This window comes from Protopterus annectens, chromosome 8.part1, assembly GCF_019279795.1.
Source record: "Protopterus annectens isolate FY-2018-M chromosome 8.part1, PAN1.0, whole genome shotgun sequence".
Classification (NCBI taxonomy): domain Eukaryota; kingdom Metazoa; phylum Chordata; order Ceratodontiformes; family Protopteridae; genus Protopterus; species Protopterus annectens.
In genome coordinates, this window is record NC_056742.1 from 543,192,116 (window position 1) to 543,215,290 (window position 23,175).

Below are 23,175 nucleotides of genomic sequence, written 5' to 3' on the forward strand. Positions count from 1 at the left end.
CTGTTACTGCTGTATAGCACACTTACTTACTTGGATGTACATTGTGGTGAAGCCCCCCTTACACTCTCGTAGTAGAACACTGACAGTTGTGACTTTCATCTGCTAACAAGCTTCATCTTGTAGTCTTGGGTTTGATTCTTGTAGTCTCCACTTTCATGGCAAGTGACTCTGAGTAAGGCCAGTGTTCTATAATCACTCTTGAAAAGATGCACATATGCCTAATGAGCTTACATTTTTATCAGATTAATACAATAAGTAAATGTAAGTCGTATTGTAGGACAGCACCTACAGATGTTCTTCAAAGTATTTCTGTGCGATGGAGTCAGGAGGAAGATAAGACAGAACGGTGCTGGATGCAGTGTAGTAGATGCCAAATGTACTTCAGAATATCTGTGTGTTAAGCTGACATAATTTCACATTCATATCCACAGAAAAAGTGTGCAGAGTTCAGGAACTAGGAGAGATGGAATAGGGTGCATTCCATCTCACCGCTAGCATTCCATCTCACCGCTAGTAACATGGGAAATCAGACGATTGTATCAGAACCCTTAAAAGCAGCAAAGCTGAAGTCCTCCAAAGTAGATAGTAGACTGTTGCACCTGTAACTATATAATACTTTACCCGTCATATCTTTTGTCCAGTTATCATGCTACCTCCACTATGATGTACATATAAATGTTTTTCTGTGTTTGCTGTAAAGTTTTTCTCTCTGGCCCTTGGCTTAAAATGGGTCTTGCATGGTTTAGTCAGACACTCCCAGTGCACAACTGCAATAAATAAATAATAAATAATGTAGTTCTATTTACTTTCATAGGTTCATAGGTGTGTACTAGGCTAACAGCCCTGGAGCCTTCAGAAGCCCTAGCCCATAAAAGTGTCCTGTCATCATGCTGCCCGATGTTAGCTCCCAGTGCCTCTATCCAGTAGAACTACTGGAGTGATCCCCATGGTGAACTTTCTGTTACCCATCCACTCATCAAGGTTTCTCTTGAAGAGGGCCAGTGAGGTGCTCTGCTTGACATGACTAGGAAGCTTGTTCCAGAGTATGGGCAGTCTCTGGGTGATGAACCTGTCCCTCCAGCATGTTCTGTTGATTATGGTAATGAGGTTGCAGCTCTGAAGCATGTGGTGCAGAGGGATTGGGATTTCTTTAGGTGTAGCATTTCTAGCAGGGCTGGGTTGGACATGGCTTTGTATATCAAGCAGAGATCACCTCTAAGTAGATAAGAGACAGAGAATAGCTGAAGTTTCTTGAGTCTGTCCATGTAGGACATGTGTTTAAGGCCTAGGCTCCTCTTCGTGAGGTAATTCTGTGGCCTCTCTAGCTGTTGCAGGTGTCTGTTGATGCACATGCCGAGTGGGGTGTCATATTCGATGATTGGTCTAATGAGGGATGAGTAGAGAGAAATGATGACCTCTTTCTTCCTGGAAGCAAAACCCTTGGTTATGAGATGTGCCATATAGAAGGACCTTCTGACCACAGTGGCAATGTGGTGGTCGAAGGAGAGGTTGCAGTCAACCTGGGTGCTCAGATCTCTTATCACACCTTCAGTATTCAGTGGGTTCCTATCTACGTGGTAATTAGTGGGAACTGAGTTTTTACCAAAGGGAATGATAACACATTTTTTGGCATTAAGGTTTAAGGCCATGGCTCCAAGATCAGTCATTGGTGTCAGTAAGGCCTTTCTGTAGAATGTCTGCATCAGCTGGGGAGTTGACAATGGCTTCCAGTTTGCAAATGTCTATGAACTTGGTCAGCCAGAGCCCCTTTTTGTTGGCCTGGACCTCTGAGAAGTAGATGCCAGACAGGAGAGGACCTAGGACCAATCCTTGTGGGACTCCACTCATGACTGTTCGGCAGTCAGATTTGGAATCTGCTACTTTCAGTCTGTTTGTTCTGTCTGTGAGCCAATTTGCAATTCACCTAGTGATATAGGGGATAATGCCCAGTTTGGTGAGTTTATCAATAATTCCTGAATGAGGAATGGCATCAAAAGCTTTATCCAGATTGAGGTAGGCTGTGTGCCCTGCCTTACCCTCATCCACATCCTTCCCGGCTGTCTCAAAGACGTCAACCAGGTTAAGCAGACAGGATCTCCCTTTAACAAAGCCAAACTGCATGGGGTCTAGAGTTTGGAGATTACCTATATTCTTGTTGAGCAGGTCCATGATGATGTGCTCCATAGCTTTACATATCAGACTCATCAGGCTAATGGGGTGATAATTCCCAGGGTCTGTTGTCGCTCCCCCTTTATGGAGAGGGATGACTGTAGCAGTGTGCCATTCAGTAGTGACAAAGCCTGAGGCAAGGCTGTGATTGAACAGGGCATACAGATGTAGCGCCAGTTAATGTTGTAGTTCATGTAGAACACAGACAGGGATATTATCAGGTCCTATGGGTGCTGTATTCTTGGCCTTAGACAGTACAGCTCTTACTTGTGCTGCAGAAATGCTGGGTACCTGGAATTTTTCTGGTGTTGTGATTGGGCCTTTGGGGGGGTGGGAGGGGTAAAGTTAGCACTGAATCTGTTGGCTACTATATTGGCTATATCTTTTGGCTCAGTGTAGGAGGTACCATTGTGCAATAACGCAGAGCAAATCTGGGTATTGTCAAGGAGGTTCTTGATATAACTATAGAAGGCTTTGTGACTATTTTTAGTATCTGCCACAGTTCTGTCTTCATAGCTGGCTTTAGAAGATTTGATAAGGAATCTCAACTTTTTGTTGAGGCTAATGAGGACATTTTTCCAGTCTTGGGATTTCACCTTTTTCTGTAACAGTTTCTTCCTTGTAGAGTTTATTGATAGCTGGGGACCACAAGTTTGGCTTCCTTTTTTTGGAGGAGAGTGTTTTGGTTCTACTGGGTATGGCTAGTTCCATGCATTTATGTACGTGTTTGTACAGTGCATTTCTGTGTAAGATGCTTAGATAAACCTGTTCAGTTTCACTTTAAGTGGTTTGGCCTAGCATCTTACATTATAAATAGATATGTACTGTGTAGCACAGCAGGCCTCTCCATGACTGAAACACTATTTAGGGGTGTGTAACTGCACTGTAACCATTTGAGTGTTAAATCCCATGCACCCCAATGCCATTTGTGAGTGTTAAACCAAATACTACATTTCATTTTTCTTGTCTTACTGCGTCTGTGTGTGAATCATCACTGTCTATAGTCCCACTTACTATTTATACTCACGTAGCAATGCCAGTCATGGGTTCCTGAAATTACTGCCAATGCATAACTGTTAGCGGGTATTTTATCATGAGCTCTGGCTCCCTGGAAGTTAGCTGAAAAATGCACCATCTTCTGGTGTCATAACGAATGCAGACAGTTAAGGGGTTTGCCATATGATCTACAGGTGCATAAAATTCAGTGAAGTTAATGCATCTCCAGTTCTGTAAATTAGTTATTACATGATTGGTTCAACAGTTGGAAGAAAAGCAGTGGAGCACAGCCTTGTCAAGTAACTAGGACATCAGCGGCTTGAAAGCTCACAGATTTCAGAGAAGTGGCTACAGTTATGGCAATGCAGTACTCTTAGGTAGTGATACTGGAGACATTCAAAGGGTTTTCACCCAGGAAAGTACTGATGTGCAAAATATTTATGTAGAGCTGAAAGATATAAGAATATTGAGGGGAATTAGCTGAAATGGCAGAGCACTCACTTAGCATGCAAGAGGTAGCGGGATTAATGCCAGCATTCTTCATGCATTTGTCTAGCAATTGGTGCAGAGGATTAAGGTTGGGAACTCTAGTTTCTGTGGTACAGGATTTGAGTCCCACAGCCCTCCTTTGCCTACAGTGTGGCCTTGAGCAAGTCACTTAACTAGACACTGCTTGGGGGCAACTGGGAATTTAGGATTGGCATCTCAGTGGTGCTCTGGACTGCAAACCTAACAACTAGCTAGGAATCTAAGGTAAAATTCAGGGCTCATAAAATAGAAAGTATATGTTTAGAGGGCCAGAAATTAAGATCAGATCTATACAAAATACATTGTACCTCCATATAAAACACATTGTAGCTCTATATAAAACACATTGTAGCTCTATACAAAACACATTGTAGCTCCATATAAAATACATTGTAGCTCTATATAAAACACATTGTAGCTCTATACAAAACACATTGTAGCTCTATATAAAACACATTGTAGCTCTATATAAAACACATTGTAGCTCTATATAAAACACATTGTAGCTATACACAAACACATTGTAGCTCCGTATAAAACACATTGTAGCTCTATACAAAACACATTGTAGCTCTATACAAAACACATTGTAGCTCCATATAAAATACATTGTAGCTCTATATAAAACACATTGTAGCTCTATACAAAACACATTGTAGCTCCATATAAAATACATTGTAGCTCTATATAAAACACATTGTAGCTCTATACAAAACACATTGTAGCTCTATATAAAACACATTGTAGCTCTATATAAAACACATTGTAGCTATATACAAAACACATTGTAGCTCCGTATAAAACACATTGTAGCTCTATACAAAACACATTGTAGCTCCATATAAAACACATTGTAGCTCCATATAAAACACATTGTAGCTCTATATAAAACACATTGTAGCTCTATATAAAACACACTGTAGCTCTATACAAAACACACTGTAGCTCCATATGAAACACATTGTAGCTCCATATAAAACACATTGTAGCTCTATATAAAACATGTTGTAGCTCTATATAAAACACATTGCAGCTCTATATAAAACATATTGTAGCTCTATACAAAACATATTGTAGCTCTATACAAAACACATTGTAGCTCTATACAAAACACATTAGCTCCATATGAAACACGTTGTAGCTCCATATAAAACACATTGTAGCTCTATATAAAACATGTTGTAGCTCTATATAAAACACATTGCAGCTCTATATAAAACATATTGTAGCTCTATACAAAACATATTGTAGCTCTATACAAAACACATTGTAGCTCTATACAAAACACATTGTAGCTCTATATAAAACACATTGTAGCTCCATATAAAACACATTGTAGCTCTATATAAAACACATTGTAGCTCTATATAAAACACATTGCAGCTCTATATAAAACATATTGTAGCTCTATACAAAACATATTGTAGCTCTATACAAAACACATTGTAGCTCTATACAAAACACATTGTAGCTCTATATAAAACACATTGCAGCTCCATATAAAACATGTTGTAGCTCTATATAAAACACATTGCAGCTCTATATAAAGCACATTGCAGCTCTATATAAAACACATTGCAGCATTGTAGCTCCCCAATGCTCTAGAAAACTGACATTTACTGAACCAAAGTATCAAAACTCAAGCAAACTTCTATCAGAAAATGATTGCCTTTTACTGAGCATAAAATCAAGGTATTTTGGTCAATGAAATGATGAAAGACAATTGTGTTGTCATGCTACCAGTTTGCTCATGTCTTTTTTTATTTATGATAAGGTACAGAAAAGATAAGTGTATCATAACAGAAAAAGGAAATGTTTATATTGGTTGAAAATGCTGCAGGTGTAATTTAAAGGACATCCTACAGGTCTGAAGTAACATGCAGAATTAGTGATTCTATGTAAAATGAGTGAGTTTGCTTTGGAAGATGAAATGGCAATGATTATGGTGTAGGTAAGCAAAATAGATAAGAAGGTTATTAATGCTGAAAATATGTTTAATTTGGAAACTATTCACGGAAATGTTTATATCCCCCTTTACAGGTGAACACCCTGTCTTCTTCTATTGCTTAGAAACTATTTAAGAGTACAGTTAGTGGCTTACCGTGAAATAGTTTATATAGTCACAGCTACAGAACTACCCATATGAAGTAGACATCATAGCATGCATACATATAAAACAACAATGGTAGACATCATAGCATGCGTACATATAAAACAAGAATGGTAGACATCATAGCATGCGTACATATAAAACAACAATGGTAGACATCATAGCATGCGTACATATAAAACAACAATGGAAGACATCATAGCATGCGTACATATAAAACAACAACGGTAGACATCATAGCATGTGTACAAATAAAACAACAATGGTAGACATCATAGCATGCGTACATATAAAATAAGAATGGTAGACATCATAGCATGTGTATATATAAAACAAGAATGGTAGACATCATAGCATGCGTACATATAAAACAACAATGGTAGACATCGTAGCATGCTTACATATAAAACAACAAGAGTAGACATCATAACATGCATACATATAAAACAACAAAAGTAGACATCGTAACATGCGTACATATAAAACAACAATGGTAGACATCATTGCATGCATACATATAAAACAATAATGGTAGACATCATAGCATGCGTACATATCAAACAACAATGGTAGACATGGTAGCAAGCATAAATATAAAACAACAATGGTAGACATCATAACATGCGTACATATAAAACAACAATGGTAGACATTGTAGCATGTGTACATATAAAACAACAATGGTAGACATCATACCAAGCGTACATATAAAACAACAATGGTAGTGATCATAGCATGCCTACATATAAAACAACAACGGTAGACATCGTAGTATGCATACATATAAAACAACAATGGTAGACATCATAGCATGCGTACATATAAAACAACAATGGTAGACATCATAGCATGCGTACATATAAAACAACAATGGTAGACATCATAGCATGCATACATATAAAACAACAATGGTAGACATCATAGCATGCATACATATAAAACAACAATGGTAGACATGGTAGCATGCATACATATAAAACAACAATGGTAGACATCATAACATGCATACATATAAAACAACAATGGTAGACATCGTAACATGCGTACATATAAAACAACAACAGTAGACATCATAGCATGCGTACATATAAAACAACAATGGTAGACATCATAGCATGCATACATATAAAACAACAATGGTAGACATCATAGCATGCGTACATATAAAACAACAATGGTAGACATCATAGCATGCGTACATATAAAACAACAATGGTAGACATCATAGCATGCATACATATAAAACAACAATGGTAGACATCATAGCATGCGTACATATAAAGCAACAATGGTAGACATCATTGCATATGTACATGTAAAACAACAATGGTAGACATCATAGCATGCATACATATAAAACAACAATCATAGACATCATAGCATACGTACATATAAAATAACAATGGTAGACATCATAGCATATGTACATATAAAATAACAATGGTAGATAGCGTAGCATGCATATATATATATATATATATATATATATATATATATATAAAACAATGATAGACATCATAGCATGCATACATATAAAACAACAATGGTAGACATCATAGCATGCGCATATATAAAACAACAATGATAGACATCATAGCATGCATACATATAAAACAACAATGATAGACATCATAGCATGCATACATATAAAACAACAATGCTTTTGTTGTTGTGCTGGCAAAATATGTTCTTTTTATGTATCACAGACTTGAAACTGTGCACTATTAAAGGGGACAGCAAGTTTTAATGTCACTATAAAAGATCTGATAAGCAGTTAAAAGTAACTAAAATATATAAAGTAGAGAGCATTTATATTATAAGGCACAGTTTATTGCACACTGCGTCACCTGGTTTTTGTATTCTGAGCATGTTGCAGCTAGCAGAGGAAGCCACTCAGTGCAAACATTTTCACCTGAGTTTGAATCCTTATAATCCCTGCCTGTGACCCGCATTATCTTGAGAAAATCACTCTTTGGTCAAACTCTGAAACATGCTGTTCTCTTTCATGGGTAATGATGTATCCATTTTCCTATTAATTTGTGCTTCTGCAGATGACAAAGGTAGGTGATATGTTTATTATATATGTGTATGTGCACTTATATGGATGAATGGCATTATGCCAAAAACACAAAGGTCTGAAGCACAAAGTATCGAACCTGAAAACATCAGCCTCCCCCAAACCTGCTTTTATGCAGGGGATTAGTCCCCACAGCACCTCCATACCCCAATCTACTTATATATATAACAACTGCAAGATCCCAGTATGTTGAGGAAAGGGTAAACTCTCAGTGCCCACAAATATCAGCAACTGGCTTATAAATTGGTTTGATATTCCAGCCATTTGACTAAACAACATTGGATATTCCAAACGCTTGACCTAATAAATGACACGTGTGTGTGTGTGTGTGTGTGTGTGTGTGTGTGCATGTGTGTGTGTGTGTGTGTGTGTGTGTGTGTGTGTGTGTGTGTGCGTGTGTGTGTGTGTGTGAGTGTGTGTGTGTGTGTGTGTGTGTGTGTGTGTGTGTGTGTGTGTGTGTGTGTGTGTGTGTGTGTGTGTGTGTGTGTGTGTGTGTGTGTGTGTGTGTGTGTGTGTGTGTGTGTATGTGTGTGTGTGTGTGTGTGTGTGTGTGTGTGTGTGTGTGTGTGTATGTGTCTGTGTGTGTCTGTGTGTGTGTGTGTGTGTGTGTGTGTGTGTGTGTGTGTGTGTGTGTGTGTGTGTGTGTGTGTGTGTGTGTGTGTGTGTGTGTGTGTGTGTGTGTGTGTGTGTGTGTGTGTGTGTGTGTGTGTGTGTGTGGTGTGTGTGTGTGTGTGTGTGTGTGTGTGTGTGTGTGTGTGTGTGTGTGTGTGTGTGTGTGTCTGTGTGTGTGTGTGTGTGTGTGTGTGTGTGTGTGTGTGTGTGTGTGTGTGTGTGTGTGTGTGTGTGTGTGTATGTGTTGTGTATAAATACACACAGCACCTTTAAGTACTTGCAGATCCTGTTTATTTTTTGCTAAGATATAAGATATTTGGGAAGAGCATCACTGATGTTTGGTACAGGTACTCCTTTGTCAAAAGTCATTCAAGCTAATGCATGAGGAACTCTCTGACATTTCCCAGCAACAGCACAACAGATTGTTGATTTTGTTCTTGAGCTGAAGTTCATGGTTTTTATTTTATATTAAGCAGTCTATATAAACACTCAAGTTAAGGAGCAGGGGTTTTCAGTGACATCACCATTAGTAACAGACCAGTTAGAAAATATTTGATTTTTATTATTTTGGTGTTTAATCTCAGTTCATAGGTTCATAGGTTCATACTAGGCTATCTGCCCGAGGGCATTTACAAGCCTAGCCCATAGTTTTGTGGCTTTCGCCACCCCTTTAGTATGGGGAACTATACCCATTATTTTGCTGTGCCTCTGTTGAGCAGTGACACTGAGGTAATCCCTGGGGTATATCTGTGATCTCCCATCCATTGGTCAAGATTTCTCTTGAACAAGGCCAGCGAGGTGCTCTGCCTCACATATACCGGGATTTTGTTCCACAGCATAGGAGTCTTTGGGTGATGAATCTATCCCTCCAGCATGTCCTATTAATAGCCGTGTCGAGGTTTAAGTCTCCCGCCCTTGTGGCTCTGACGGATCTAGATTTTTTGAGGTGAAGCATATTCATCAAATCTGGGTTTGACATGGCCTTGTATGTCAGGCAAAGGTCACCTCTGAGCAAGCGTGTGACTGAATAGAGCTGGAGTTCTTTCAGTCGGGCAGCATAGGATAGATTTTTGAGACCCTTTATCCTTTTGGTGAGGAACTTTTGTGGCCTCTCCAGCTGCTGCAAGTGTTGGGTCAGATACATTCCAAATGGGGCATTGTACTCAATCATTGGTCTGATGAGTGATGAGTATAGGGAGACTATGACCTCCCTTGATCTAGATGTGAATCCCTTCATGATAAGGTGGGCAATGTAGAAGGTCTTCCTAACTACTTTAGCTACATGGGTGTCGAATGACAGGCTACTGTCAACCTGGGTCCCCAGGTCCCTGATAACTTCTTCTGTGCTCAGTGGATTGCCACCTATATGGTAGCTAGGGGTAACCTTGTTTTTCCCAAAGGGTATGATTATGCATTTTTTGGCATTTAACTTTAGGCCATGGCTCTGGCACCAGCTATCCGTCTCTGTGAGACCCTTCTGAAGGATATCTGTGTCAGATGTGTTTTCGACTATGGCCAGTTTGCAGTCATCTGCAAACTTTGTCAGCCATAACCCTCCTGTGTTTGCTTGTACTTCAGAAAAGTAGATGCCAAACAAGAGTGGGCCCAGGACTGAGCCCTGTGGGACACCACTTGTGACAGGCTTTGAGTCTGACATGGCGCCAGCAACTCTGACCCTGTGGGTTCTGTCACTCAGCCAGTTTGCAACCCATCTTGTGATGTATGGGTTAACATTTAAGCTGATGAGTTTTTCAATGATACCCGAGTGGGGTATTGTATCGGCCTCGCCAGATCGAGGTAGGCTGTATGGACTGCCTTTCCCTCATCAATGGCTTTGGTGACTGTTTTGAAAAAGTCAACCAAGTTTAAAAGGCATGATCTGCCTTTGACAAAGCCAAACTGGGTTGGATCCAAAGTCTGCAAATTCCTATGTCTTTATTTATGAGGTCCATTATGATCCTCTCCATGGCTTTGCAGATAAGGCTTGTCAAGCTAATGGGCCGGTAATTTCCAGGGTCGGTGGAGGCACCGCCTTTGTGAAGTGGGACCACAGTTGCAGTGCGCCACCCCTGGGCATGATCCAGAGGTGAGACTATGATTAAACAGCTGTCCTAGCTGTGGGTTTAATTCCTTGTTGAGTTCGTGGAGCACACAGCCAGGGACACCATCAGGTCCCATGGATGCTGTGTTTTTTGCTTTGGAGAGAGCAGTTGCTTATAAAGGAAACAGTGAGAAAAGGTATAACGCAAGATCCACTCCACCAGTGAAACACCGAGTGACGATGTGTAACTCCAGTGTTATGGCTTAGGTGTTAAACCCCTAAACCCCAGTACTATATCTGAATGTTAAAGCACAATACTGTGTTTCACTTTTTTTAATTTTCATACTGTGTGTTTTAGAAAGTTCTCCAGTAGAATGGGAGTCAGCATAATGGTTAAAGTGTTTACCTTGGAAATACAAGGTACATAGTTTAATTCCCATCTTCTAAAGCATGCTTAGGCTTAAAAAGCCCCCCTGGGGTCAATAGCCTACTAATCACCCATGGACCTATGATAAATTGTGCAGACATTGTACTTTGATCTGGTGCTGACCTCTTGGCCACAATGTCATCTAAGCACAGTGTAGCCTACAAGGTGAGAAGAGCTACCGGGATAGAATCCTCATATATTGGACAGTTATAGAATAGAACCTTGGGACATATATGATGTTTTTTGTTCCATTAAATGATGTCTGAAGTTTTACATAGAATGAGTAAATGCTAAAGAGACAGTTATGATTTGCCATGTCAAAGGTCTGGCCAGGTCAGCAAACTGATAACTTGTTTTAAGAAATTGACCTGATACAGTAAGTATGGCATTTATTAACATTTGGATGCAATCATCAGTTTCTTCCCTTTGTGGAGCCATATTGGAAGCAAGTAAACTGCCAATGCTTTTCGGTAAATATGCTATTCCAAAATGTTGTTAAATATGTGTAGCAAAGAGAATGACTAGAATTCTGATGTTGCACCTGTCATACTGGATGTCCTGATTCAGAACATTTTCTGCCAAGTGTGATAAATTAGGACTTTTTATGACATTTATGACATATCTTCATAACTTTTGTGTTATTTTTTTGTTTTGTTTTCAGATAGTGTGGGCCACTACTAACAAGGTTGGCTGTGCGGTACATGTGTGCGACACAATGAACGTCTGGGGAGAGATTTGGCGTAATGCTGTCTACTTTGTATGTAACTACTCGCCAAAGTAAGGAACAGACTCACTTTTTAACTGGGAACATTGTAATACAGAGCATTACATTATGATGAATGTTGTTGATGACAGCTGAAGAGAAGGGATGCTTTATCATTTCAGATCGGGGTGACAGAAAATGGGTGATCAACCAAACCAAGAGAGTAGTTAGATAGCGTTTGTAATTCTGAGCTGTTTGTACCACTTTGTGCAGACTTCAAACATAATGACACCTGCTGATATCAGCGTGGTGTTCACTTTGAGCAAAAGCTGCAGAGTCTTCCTGTGTCTGCATGTGTTTATGCCAGGTGCCTTGGTTTCCTCCCATATCCCTAAGACATGAAGAACGATCCAAAAGCCCAGCGAAGCTATAATACACCTCTTTATTTTCCGACTCAGCAATGAGAAACAATCCAAACCACACAAATAAAAACACATCCAAAAGGAGGATTAAGCTCTTTCATCCACTGTATCGTGGACTTCCTCAGAATCAAATATACTAATTGAATGATTAATTTTATAGCCTTTTTTGGCGCCGACTTGTTATTAAATTTAAAGATATATTCTTCGTACTTTTTCAAAACAAGTTACCTTGCTGTAACATTTCATAATTCCAGCATTACATAAGTGTGCAGTGAAACCCAATCCAGGATTACCTATATTAAAATAAATATTTTAAAATAAATATTTTAAAAATGCCTTTGAATAATGTTCTATCAACCTTATAATGAATATAAAATTTAAAACATCGAAATACAATAAGACATAATATAATATGTTTAAACCAGGCGTGTAAAATTCTATTATTTTTATATATTACCATGTGTATGGGCTGAAAGCAAAAGTGCAAATGTATAAAATCATGTGTATAAATATGTAAATATATATACAGTATGATATAATAAAATATTATCTATATAAAAATAATAATGTACAATATTGAATGAATATATAAATGCATTAATATGTAAGAACATTCATTAATATAATATCATTTAACCTATTCTATGTGAAATCGAGTAACAATATATATTATCTATTAAAAAATATATGCCTATTAAAATATTAAATAATAAAAATATGTAAAATGTAGAGACATGAAAAAATGTATAATGTAAGTAGAAATGTATTGTAATATATGAAAATTATATAAAATGTATTAAATAATTTGTATTAAATAATTCATAAGATAGAGTATGATGTAGTTTACGGCAGAGTTTGAATAACATATCACTCATGTCCCATTTTATGTGGAACATTCAATATCATAATAAAACATAATAAAACATAATGAAACATGAACAAGTGTGAAAAGACTTTAAGCTAAAAATGGTCTTAACGATATATGTTCATTTAATCCTGGTTTTGTGGAAGCGTCAGTGAGTATTTGCCATTTTGCCTCTCTAACTGCTATATAGGCCTTAGGATTACCTCCTCTAATATTAAAATTCACTCGTTCTAAAATTGCAAACTTGAAAAAAATGACTATTGTCTGTCTCTTGTATATGTCGACTTAAAGCATTGCTGCTATCATTCTTTTTAACTGCGTATAAATGTTCATAAATTCTCCTTCCAAATTTTCGCTCAGTTTTACCAATATAATAACAGCTGCATTGTTGACATTTAGCTAAGTAAACAATATTTGTAGTATTGCAATTGCCACTTACAAAAGTTACTTTAGTCCTGTTTATATTATCCAGGACCATATTTACATCTTCATTAATGACTTTACAATACTGGCAGCTTCCACATTTTCTAGTTCCTCGGTTGTTCAGATTGTCCCTAAACTGACCTGTATTCCTTTCAAGTAGGGACTTCAAATTCATTCCCATTTTATATGCAAAAATAGATGTCTCACCCAACGCTTCCCTAAATTCAGTGTCGTTAAAAGATATATTCCAGTATTTCTTTATCATCTCTTTAATATAATTTATCTGTGGGGTATAATATATTATACATGCCCTATTATATCCATTATCTTCATTCTGTATTGTTGTTTTATTAAGGCATGGACGGCCCAAAACGGGGAAATATTTAATCCCCCACTGTTCAATTACATACGTTTTGACTTCTTTTATTAAATGTTCAGGGTAGCCCCTATCTATAAATAATTTACTAATGTAGTCCATTTCCTCTATCATTTCATTTTCCTTAGAAGTCATTCGTGCAGCTCGAATGCATTGCCCCTTGAAGATACTCTTTTTCATCTTCAAGGGGTGAAAGCTCGTATATTCTAAATAATTGTTTGAGAATGTGTTTTTTTCTATAAATACAAGAAGAGAAGCCATCATGAGTACTAGACACAAAGGTGTCTAGATATGGAATTCCTATTCTACTATAATTGTAAGTGAATTTCAGGAAGGGACTTGTTTTATTCAAATATTCTACAAATTCTTCCAAGATCTTTTCATGTCCTTCCCATAAAATAAATATATCGTCTAAGAATCTTGTATGTAATTTGATATATTTATAATATTTGCTTTTAAATACATTTTCTTTTTCCCAATCCAAAAGGACTAGGTTAGCGAATATCGGGCGCAAGCTGCCCCCATGGCTACTCCTCTAATTTGCCTATAATATTCTCCCTCGTAATAAATGTAGTTGTGGTCCAATATAATGCTCATTAGTTCCAATATCACCTTACTTTTCTCCCAATCAAGAGTGGAATACTCATAAATGCTGTTACTAAAACTTTGCATTCCCTGTTCCTTAGGGATACAAGAAAATAAATCTGTTACGTCTATAGTCACGTAAATCAACTCCTTTTTCCAAATATCTTTTGTTAATAAGCCCAAAAATGTCCAGGAGTCTTTTATTATATGGGGGACCCTTGTGTATATGTGTTTTAGCCATTTATCAATAACCTGCCCCATAGGGAATGTCTTGGAGCGACTACCTGATATGATAGGTCTGAAGGGTGGGTCACGTATATTTTTATGTATTTTAGGCACTCCAACTATAGTTGTTATGACGGGGTAATCCACTTTCATAAAATTGTACAAGTCAATGTTAATTCTTTCATTAATTAGCATATCTTCTAAATACATGTTAACTTGTCTGTATCCTATGTTGATCTGATTTATTGAGATGTTATCATAATTGTCTGAATCAACTAATATGTTAAACATTTTACTAACGTATACATTATTGTAAAATAATACAATGCCTCCACCCTTGTCTGGCTTCATAATCCTTACTGTCCTGTCATTCATGAGTTGTTTTAGTAATAATACCTCTTCTTCTTTTAAATTGTTGTAATTTCCAACTCCCCTTGTTTTATTTTTTAACATATATAAATCTCTTAAAATTAATTTTTCAAAAAGCGAGACTTGTGGGTGTGAAGGTGGCATAAAAGTACTTTTTTTCTTTAGTTCACTGCTTTCTTTCTCTCTAACACCGTCTTTAAAATATATAGCTAAATTTAATTTTCTAGTATATTTTTTAGTATCAATTATACTGTCAACAACCCTAAAATTCATATTGGGTACATATTTCAAACCTTTTGAGAAAAGGGAAAAAAATTATTTTCCGATTGTTAAATCAGTATAATTAAATATATTGAATCCATTGTTTTGATGCACAACAGGTTTAACCTGCGTTTCCCCCTCATAAATTGATTGATACTCTTCACTTGCCTTATAATTTGTACTTAATGCCATACCCTTCTCTACCATCGTCATTGTCTCCAATTCTGATTGTTCCAATGATTCTGTCCTCCACTTCGCCTGTTCCCTCTCCATGTCCAATTTCTCTGTGGAAATTTTTCCATATCTTGATCCTTGCCCCCTGAAAATCCTGATTTGCATAATTAGTATAAGATTCCCTATGAATGTTATTATTACTATTGTAGTTCCTGTTATAAGATTTTGTTTCAAATTTGTGACTTTTTTGTTGATTAACTAAATTCCACTCGTAAACCTTTCCTTCCTTATATTCTCTCATGTCCCTCTCTATTTTTTTGCCTTTTCTTTCCACAATACTATTAGCTTTCTTATCCGCTTCCAAAAACTGTTTATGATATAGATTCTCCCATTGATCAAATACTAAATCTTCAATTATATTTTTATTCAGTGACTCTGCCATTTCAATATATTTGCATAACTTCTCATTATTATTTTTCACTAGTAATTTCATATAATCGATACAAAAACGATTTAACAAGTTCTCAAATTCTTTACAATTACTATCATTTAGTTCAATGCCCATTGGTTTCTTAATCTTAGTCCTTTAGGGACAATGTTCATAGTTATGCATTTATTCAAATAGGCATTATCTATTTTAATGCCTCTTATAATACCTATATATTTACCCAAAACATATATATTTTGCTTTAATGTTCCTTGATTGTATTCAACGCCCATTTTACCTGTAGTTTCACTGCTCTTAGCATTTTCAAAACATATATCTACTGCCAAAAAATCATCCAATTGTCCTCTTGTACCATTATTACAATTGTTATTACCAATGTCTTTAATCCCTGATATATTAGCTCTAGGACTAGAGCTTTGTTGTATTGTTTTAGTAGTAATGTTCGTGCTACTAGTAATGGCAGAAGAAAACGTTTTACCTGCCATCACTCGCTTCGGCTTTGTACCAGTGCGTTTGGATTCATCATCGAAATTATACAAGGAGAAGTCAAATGTAAAATCCCTTTCCGTTAACTTGCTGTTGTCCTGCGTCTTATTGCGTAAATCTATACCTTTGCTCTGTTGTTTGTTAGAACAAACCGAACGCAGAGCGTTCGGGATTTCAAAGTCAGCATCACTTGAGCTAGAGAGTTCCCCTAACCCTTGTGTGTAACTTAAGCCAGTCCGTTTTGGCTCCATCTGGGACATAAGCTCAAGCAAACGTGTAACTTCCCCTTTCAATGACGATACCTCAGTTCGCAACTCACTGATTTCGTCACTGCTGTCAGGTGTACGCTTCCCAGTGGTAGGTTCCCCTTGGATATCCATGACAACGAACCAAAAGCAAATAAAAAATCACTATGAATCAAACAGCAAATATTCCAAGAAGAACGATCCAAAAGCCCAGCAAAGCTATAATACACCTCTTTATTTTCCGACTCAGCAATGAGAAACAATCCAAACCACACAAATAAAAACACATCCAAAAGGAGGATTAAGCGCTTTCATCCACTGTATTGTGGACTTCCTCAGAATCAAATATACTAACTGAATGATTAATTTTATAGCCTTTTTGGCGCCAACTTGTTATTAAATTTAAAGATATATTCTTCGTACTTTTTCAAAACAAGTTACTTTGCTGTAACATTTCATAATTCCAGCATTACATAAGTGTGCAGTGAAACCCAATCCAGGATTACCTATATTAAAATAAATATTTTAAAAATGCCTTTGAATAATGTTCTATCAACCTTATAATGAATATAAAATTTAAAACATCGAAATACAATAAGACATAATATAATATAATATGATATAATATAATATAATATGTTTAAACCAGGCGTATAAAATTCCATTATTTTTATATATTACCATGTGTATGGGCTGAAAGCAAAAGTGCAAATGTATAAAATCATGTGTATAAATATGTAAATATATATACGGTATGATATAATAAAATATTATCTATATAAAAATAATAATGTATAATATTGAATGAATATATAAATGCATTAATATGTAAAAACATTCATTAATATAATATCATTTAACCTATTCTATGTGAAATCAAGTAACAATATATATTATCTATTAAAAAATATAATATAGGTAATCCTGGATTGGGTTTCACTGCACACTTATGTAATGCTGGAATTATGAAATGTTACAGCAAAGTAACTTGCTTTGAAAAAGTACGAAGAATATATCTTTAAATTTAATAACAAGTTGGCGCCAAAAAGGCTATAAAATTAATCATTCAATTAGTATATTTGATTCTGAGGAAGTCCACGATACAGTGGATGAAAGCGCTTAATCCTCCTTTTGGATGTGTTTTTATTTGTGTGGTTTGGAATATTTCTCATTGCTGAGTCGGAAAATAAAGAGGTGTATTATAGCTTTGCTGGGCTTTTGGATCGTTCATCTTGGAATTTTTGCTGTTTGATTCGTAGTGATTTTTTATATCCCTAAGACATGCCATAGGTGAATTTGTGATCCAAATTGTGTGTGTGTGTGTGTGTGTGTGTGTGTGTGTGTGTGTGTGTGTGTGTGTGTATATGTATGAGCATCCTATGATAGACTGGCATTGTATCCAGGATTTGTTTCTCTGTTTAGCGCACTAACTGCTGGGATAAACTTCAACTTTCCTATGACACTGAAAAGAATAAAGTGTATATCAGAAAATGAATGAATAAATGAATGAATGAATGAATGAATGAATGAATGAATGAATGAATGCATGAATGACTTCAGTGGATTTCTAAAATCTGGTGAGATATATTCATGCAGACATGAAAATGTTTGCATTCTTCTTATAAAATGGACTTCACTACATTCATAACTATCTGTTTGATGTTAGTTGATTTCTGGACTTCACTAATCTGCTTTTCTAGCTCAGCCTCTGTGTGATGCACATGAGATAGACTGTGGGATCCAGAGATCTTTTATTCTGCTTATATTTACAGTTGATAAATATAATCTACCTACTACAAACATCTTTGATCTATATGCAGATTTGGTGTACCATTTTTTTGGCACTGAAATATCAAACTACAGTGTCATTTTAATGATCACATTAAAATGCAGAGTCTGAAATGTTGCTCTTGCATCACATGGTGAATGAGTGCTGTAGTAAAGTAAAATATTGTGTTACCATGGTGAGGGACACAGCTCATGCTGATTGCACATCAAAAAAGTACTTATTGGCATAAAGTATAAAGAATGAGGTACTCTTCTATCCAGCCCATCTGGCCACAGTTGGCTGTGGCATACTTTTCTATCCAGCCCATCTGGCCACACTTGGCACTGGCATGCTTCTTAGGTGGTAAGTGTGCCACTATCCAGCCTATCTGGCCACAGTTGGCAGTAGCATACTTTATAGGTGGCAAGTGAGCCACTATCCAGCCCATCTGGCCACAGTTGGCAGTGGTATACTTTATAGGTGGCAGGTGAGCCACTGTTCACTTTATACAGGAGAGCACTATTTCTGTTTTCAGTAATATTTGCAGTCCTGAGTCACAGCAAATGATGTAATTAGGTGTTACTGTCATCCATACTCTGTCCTTGGAAGTACTTCACTGTTATTATGACAGAGGAACAGAAGTGATATATATCAGGAGAATGTCTGGCACTATCACCTGCTGAAAATGTACAGAATTTGAGTTGTCAGTCATTGCTCATCACTTGGTGTACCTGTTTCTTTGGTTGGTGTCATTAGTAAACCACGCACAGGCACATACTTTTGTCTCTCACCTGTCTGGTCACACACTGGCAGACTTCTAACTAGGTTAAGATATTATAGTTAATTGTGTCACCTGGTCTCCCTTGTCCATCAGTTTACACATGTCTAATAAAAATATACCTGTTGCCTACCTGTAGAGCTGCAATGAGATCTTTGTCAGTTGTTGGTATGAGTTTGACTAAATTCAGAGAACACTGGTTAATGTTTTTTTTTTCATATTTCTACAGGAATAATTCATACTACAGCAACATTTTAGAATACTGATTGAAGAGGCTATGTTGTTCTTATTAGCATTCCTGGGTTGAGGAAACCCTGTAACTGGCCTAAAGTAATAGGTATGCAGATGAAAGGGAATAAACCTTTGGAAATGATTACTTATTGCATTTGGAACATAAAGAAGGCAAAGTACTGAGAACAATGTGCATGTTTTCAAGGTATTACTTTGCTTTGCAGATAATACTAGACAACAGAAAGACACCGATATGCAATAAAATATGGCACTTAACAAATATCCAAGAACATATGGCACTTAACAAAATTCCAATATCATATGGCACTTAACTAATTTCCATCAACATATGGCACTTATTACTTCCAGGTAAAAATGAATGTTGTCTGATGACTCTTTTCTCATCACCATTCAGCTCGAATCAACCATTTTGTAAGAACAAAAGCTAATTATAACAGTTTATGCTGTAAATGACTGACTGGTATGAGGAAAGCAGTAATTTAATTAGCTGTAAAGTTGTTCCTAAATATTTTAAGCTTGCCATGGTATTATATATTTACAAAGGCAGCCCCACCAATTTTTCTCTGGCCATTTTAGGGTAACTTCAATTGAAAACCATATCCACTAGCACAACATGTCTTGAGTGAAATTTCCACTCTCCCCATTGTATACAAAGTTGACACCCAACCCTTGGGAAAGAATCCTGGATTCTGCAGCCATGACAGTGTAGTGGACGTGATACTGCAGTAACATCAGCCATGACAGTGTAGTGGCATGTGATATTGCAGTAACATCAGCCATGACAGTGTGGTGGCATGTGATACTGCAGTAACATCAGCCATGACAGTGTAGTGGCATGTGATACTGCAGTAACATCAACCATGACAGTGTAGTGGATGTGATGCTGCAGTAACATCCGCCATGACAGTGTAGTGGATGTGATACTGCAGTAACATCAGCCATGACAGTGTAGTGGCATGTGATACTGCAGTAACATCAGCCATGACAGTGTAGTGGCATGTGATACTGCAGTAACATCAGCCATGACAGTGTAGTGGCATGTGATACTGCAGTAACATCAGCCATGACAGTGTAGTGGCATGTGATACTGCAGTAACATCAGCCATGACAGTGTAGTAGCATGTGATACTGCAGTAACATTTTTGATGATTTTTAGCTACTTCCTTGAAAAAGTACCATGGGGCACATGCCTGTATTGTTAAAGTACCTTCTGAGCAGCACCTGTATCACAGCCTTACTTGAGGTATATGACATCTGTGTGTGTGTGTGTGTGTGTGCCAGTATTTAGAAAGGTTAACTGTATGCTGCTGTAGTGATTCAGAGACATGTAAGCTGTCTCACTTGTATATCACTAAATCAAACATCTAATGCAGTTGCTGTTCTCTACCAGTCAATGCAATGCTGTTGCAAGGCACCTCCAGAGAGACAAACACACACACATGTACACACTCATACATACACACACACACACACACACACACACACACACACACACACACACACACACACGTGCACATGCCCACGCACATAAAAACATACATATACACACATATACATATACACACACACGCGCGCACATAAAAACACATACATATACACACATACACACACAGACTCATAAAAACACACACATATACACACACACACACACACATAAACACATATATACACACATACACAAACACACACACACACAGACTCATAAAAACACACACATATACACACACGCACACACACACACATAAACACACATACACACGCACACACACACACACACACACACACACACACACACACACACACACACACACACACACACACACACACACACACACACACACACACACACACATATACAAACACACACACACACACACACACACACACACACACACACACACGCACACACACGCACACACACACACACACACACACACACACACACACACACACAGCCTTGCAGTACTTATCTGAGGCTCTAACTACCTCGCTACAGCAATAGATAATGAGTCTACACTGCTGTAAAATAGCACTTTCAGTCCCTACTGCTGTGCCACAAAATGTAAGAGGTAGAACGTGTTTTGAATAACTGCAGTGTGCTATTTTTTTACCAGTGTTAATCTCAGGATCAGAGCGCATGGCTAATTATATTAGCCACACTCCTGGACTGCCACATTTGCATGTGGTGTTATACAACAGACCTCTGAAGTGCTACTTGATGGAGGCTTCATACCTTTGTGCTGCTACAGCAGTCTTTGAATCTCTTCCTCGTAGTGCAGTGAGCAATATTGTCAGAAATAGGATTACATAGTGTGCTATGTGTTTCTGATTATCCATGTGTGTGTGTGTGTGTGTGTGTGTGTGTGTGTGCATGCATGCGCATGCATGCACATGTTCATATTTCACACTCATAGTTACATGTTGCTACACAGGGGTGGCCACGGTGGTGCAGCAGTTAGCGTTGCCTCCTCACAGCAAGAGGTTCTCCGGTTTGATTCTCAGCTGGGGTGCCTTCTGTGCAGAGTCTGCATGTCCTCCCTGTGGTCGCGTGGGTTTCCTCCAGGTGTTCCGGTTTCCTGCCACATCCCAAAGACATGCTGTAGGTGGATTGGACACTCTAAATTGGCTCTAGACATGAGTGTGTGTGTGTGTGTGCCTTATGTGGAAGGTTGGGCACCGGGCTGGCAACTTGACACCGTAAAACTCCACTGCCAATCATGAGCAGACAGGTGATCCGCTGTGGTGATCCCTAACTGGGAAAAGCTGAAAGAAGAAGGTACATGTTGCTACACAGAAAAATATTCTTCCTACCCAAGTGAATTAGATTGAACTAGTGATCCTTCCAAGTGCATAACTATGTCACAGATGGTTTAACATAAGTGGCAGTCACTGTACTGTACATCATGGCTAAGTGAAACTGATTTAATGATACTACAGCTCTCTACAGTGAAGGTAGTTAATAATTAAGTCATTATGATGCTGTCAGAGCTGCATTCTTCATACTAGATGGTTACAGGTTCACACCTTAACTGGGCCCAGATAATGTTTTATTCTTATTCTCATTTATCCTTTTGTTAAAGAGGTAGAAGTAGGAACTGCCTAGTAGTATAATGTTTAGCTGTAGCTGCATTAGTATGATCATTCGTCCATCGACCCAACCATCCATTTATCCATCCACCCATCCATCTATCCATTATCTAAACTACTTGTTCTGATAAGAGACATTATGGTAACAAGCCAAGAAGACTAGATTTTCTTGAACTCAGAAATGGACCACAACTCATCCTGTGAGTTCCTCAGGCATTGTGAGGTAAGCCCAGCTATGGATGCACCTAGGTGGGGGGGTCACCTTTGCATGAGCTGTGCCTGTTAGACCTTCCATAGGAAATGCCTTGGTGGCATCCTCATTGGGTAACCAAACTACGTTAGCTGGCTTGTCCCACCCCAGAGGAACAACGGCTGCACTCTAATATCCTCCTGCTGCTTTGCTGGATCTGCACATTATTAAGGAAAGTGAGTGCCATAACCTTGGGGGAAAAAAACTATTTTTGACACTTACATCAATGATATAATCATGCTGGTGACTACTAAGAGACTGAGACCATGGGTAAGGATAGGGACATAGGCTGAATAGTAAACCAAGACATCCCTCCTATGATTTATATGTTGTTCACTGCCAGAGTCTGGCACAACACCTGCACTACAGACACCACTAGGTGCATCTTTTGGTTAATATCCCATTCTCCTGTACCCTCACTCATGAAGAAGACCCCAAACTACAATAGCTGTTTCCTTTTCACACATAGAGAGCAGTCCATTCTTTTTTGGTAAGGGA

General features: G+C 37.8%; 1 protein-coding gene across 1 annotated transcript in view; it reads left to right on the plus strand.

The window, feature by feature from the left end:
- The window catches only part of CRISPLD2 (cysteine rich secretory protein LCCL domain containing 2), a 561,942-nt gene that overhangs the window by 289,597 nt on the left and 249,170 nt on the right, over nucleotides 1–23,175 (plus strand). The window contains exon 5 of the mRNA XM_044082062.1: nucleotides 11,622–11,737. Coding sequence (XP_043937997.1) covers nucleotides 11,622–11,737 — 116 coding nt within the window. The remainder of the gene's footprint in view (nucleotides 1–11,621; nucleotides 11,738–23,175) is intronic.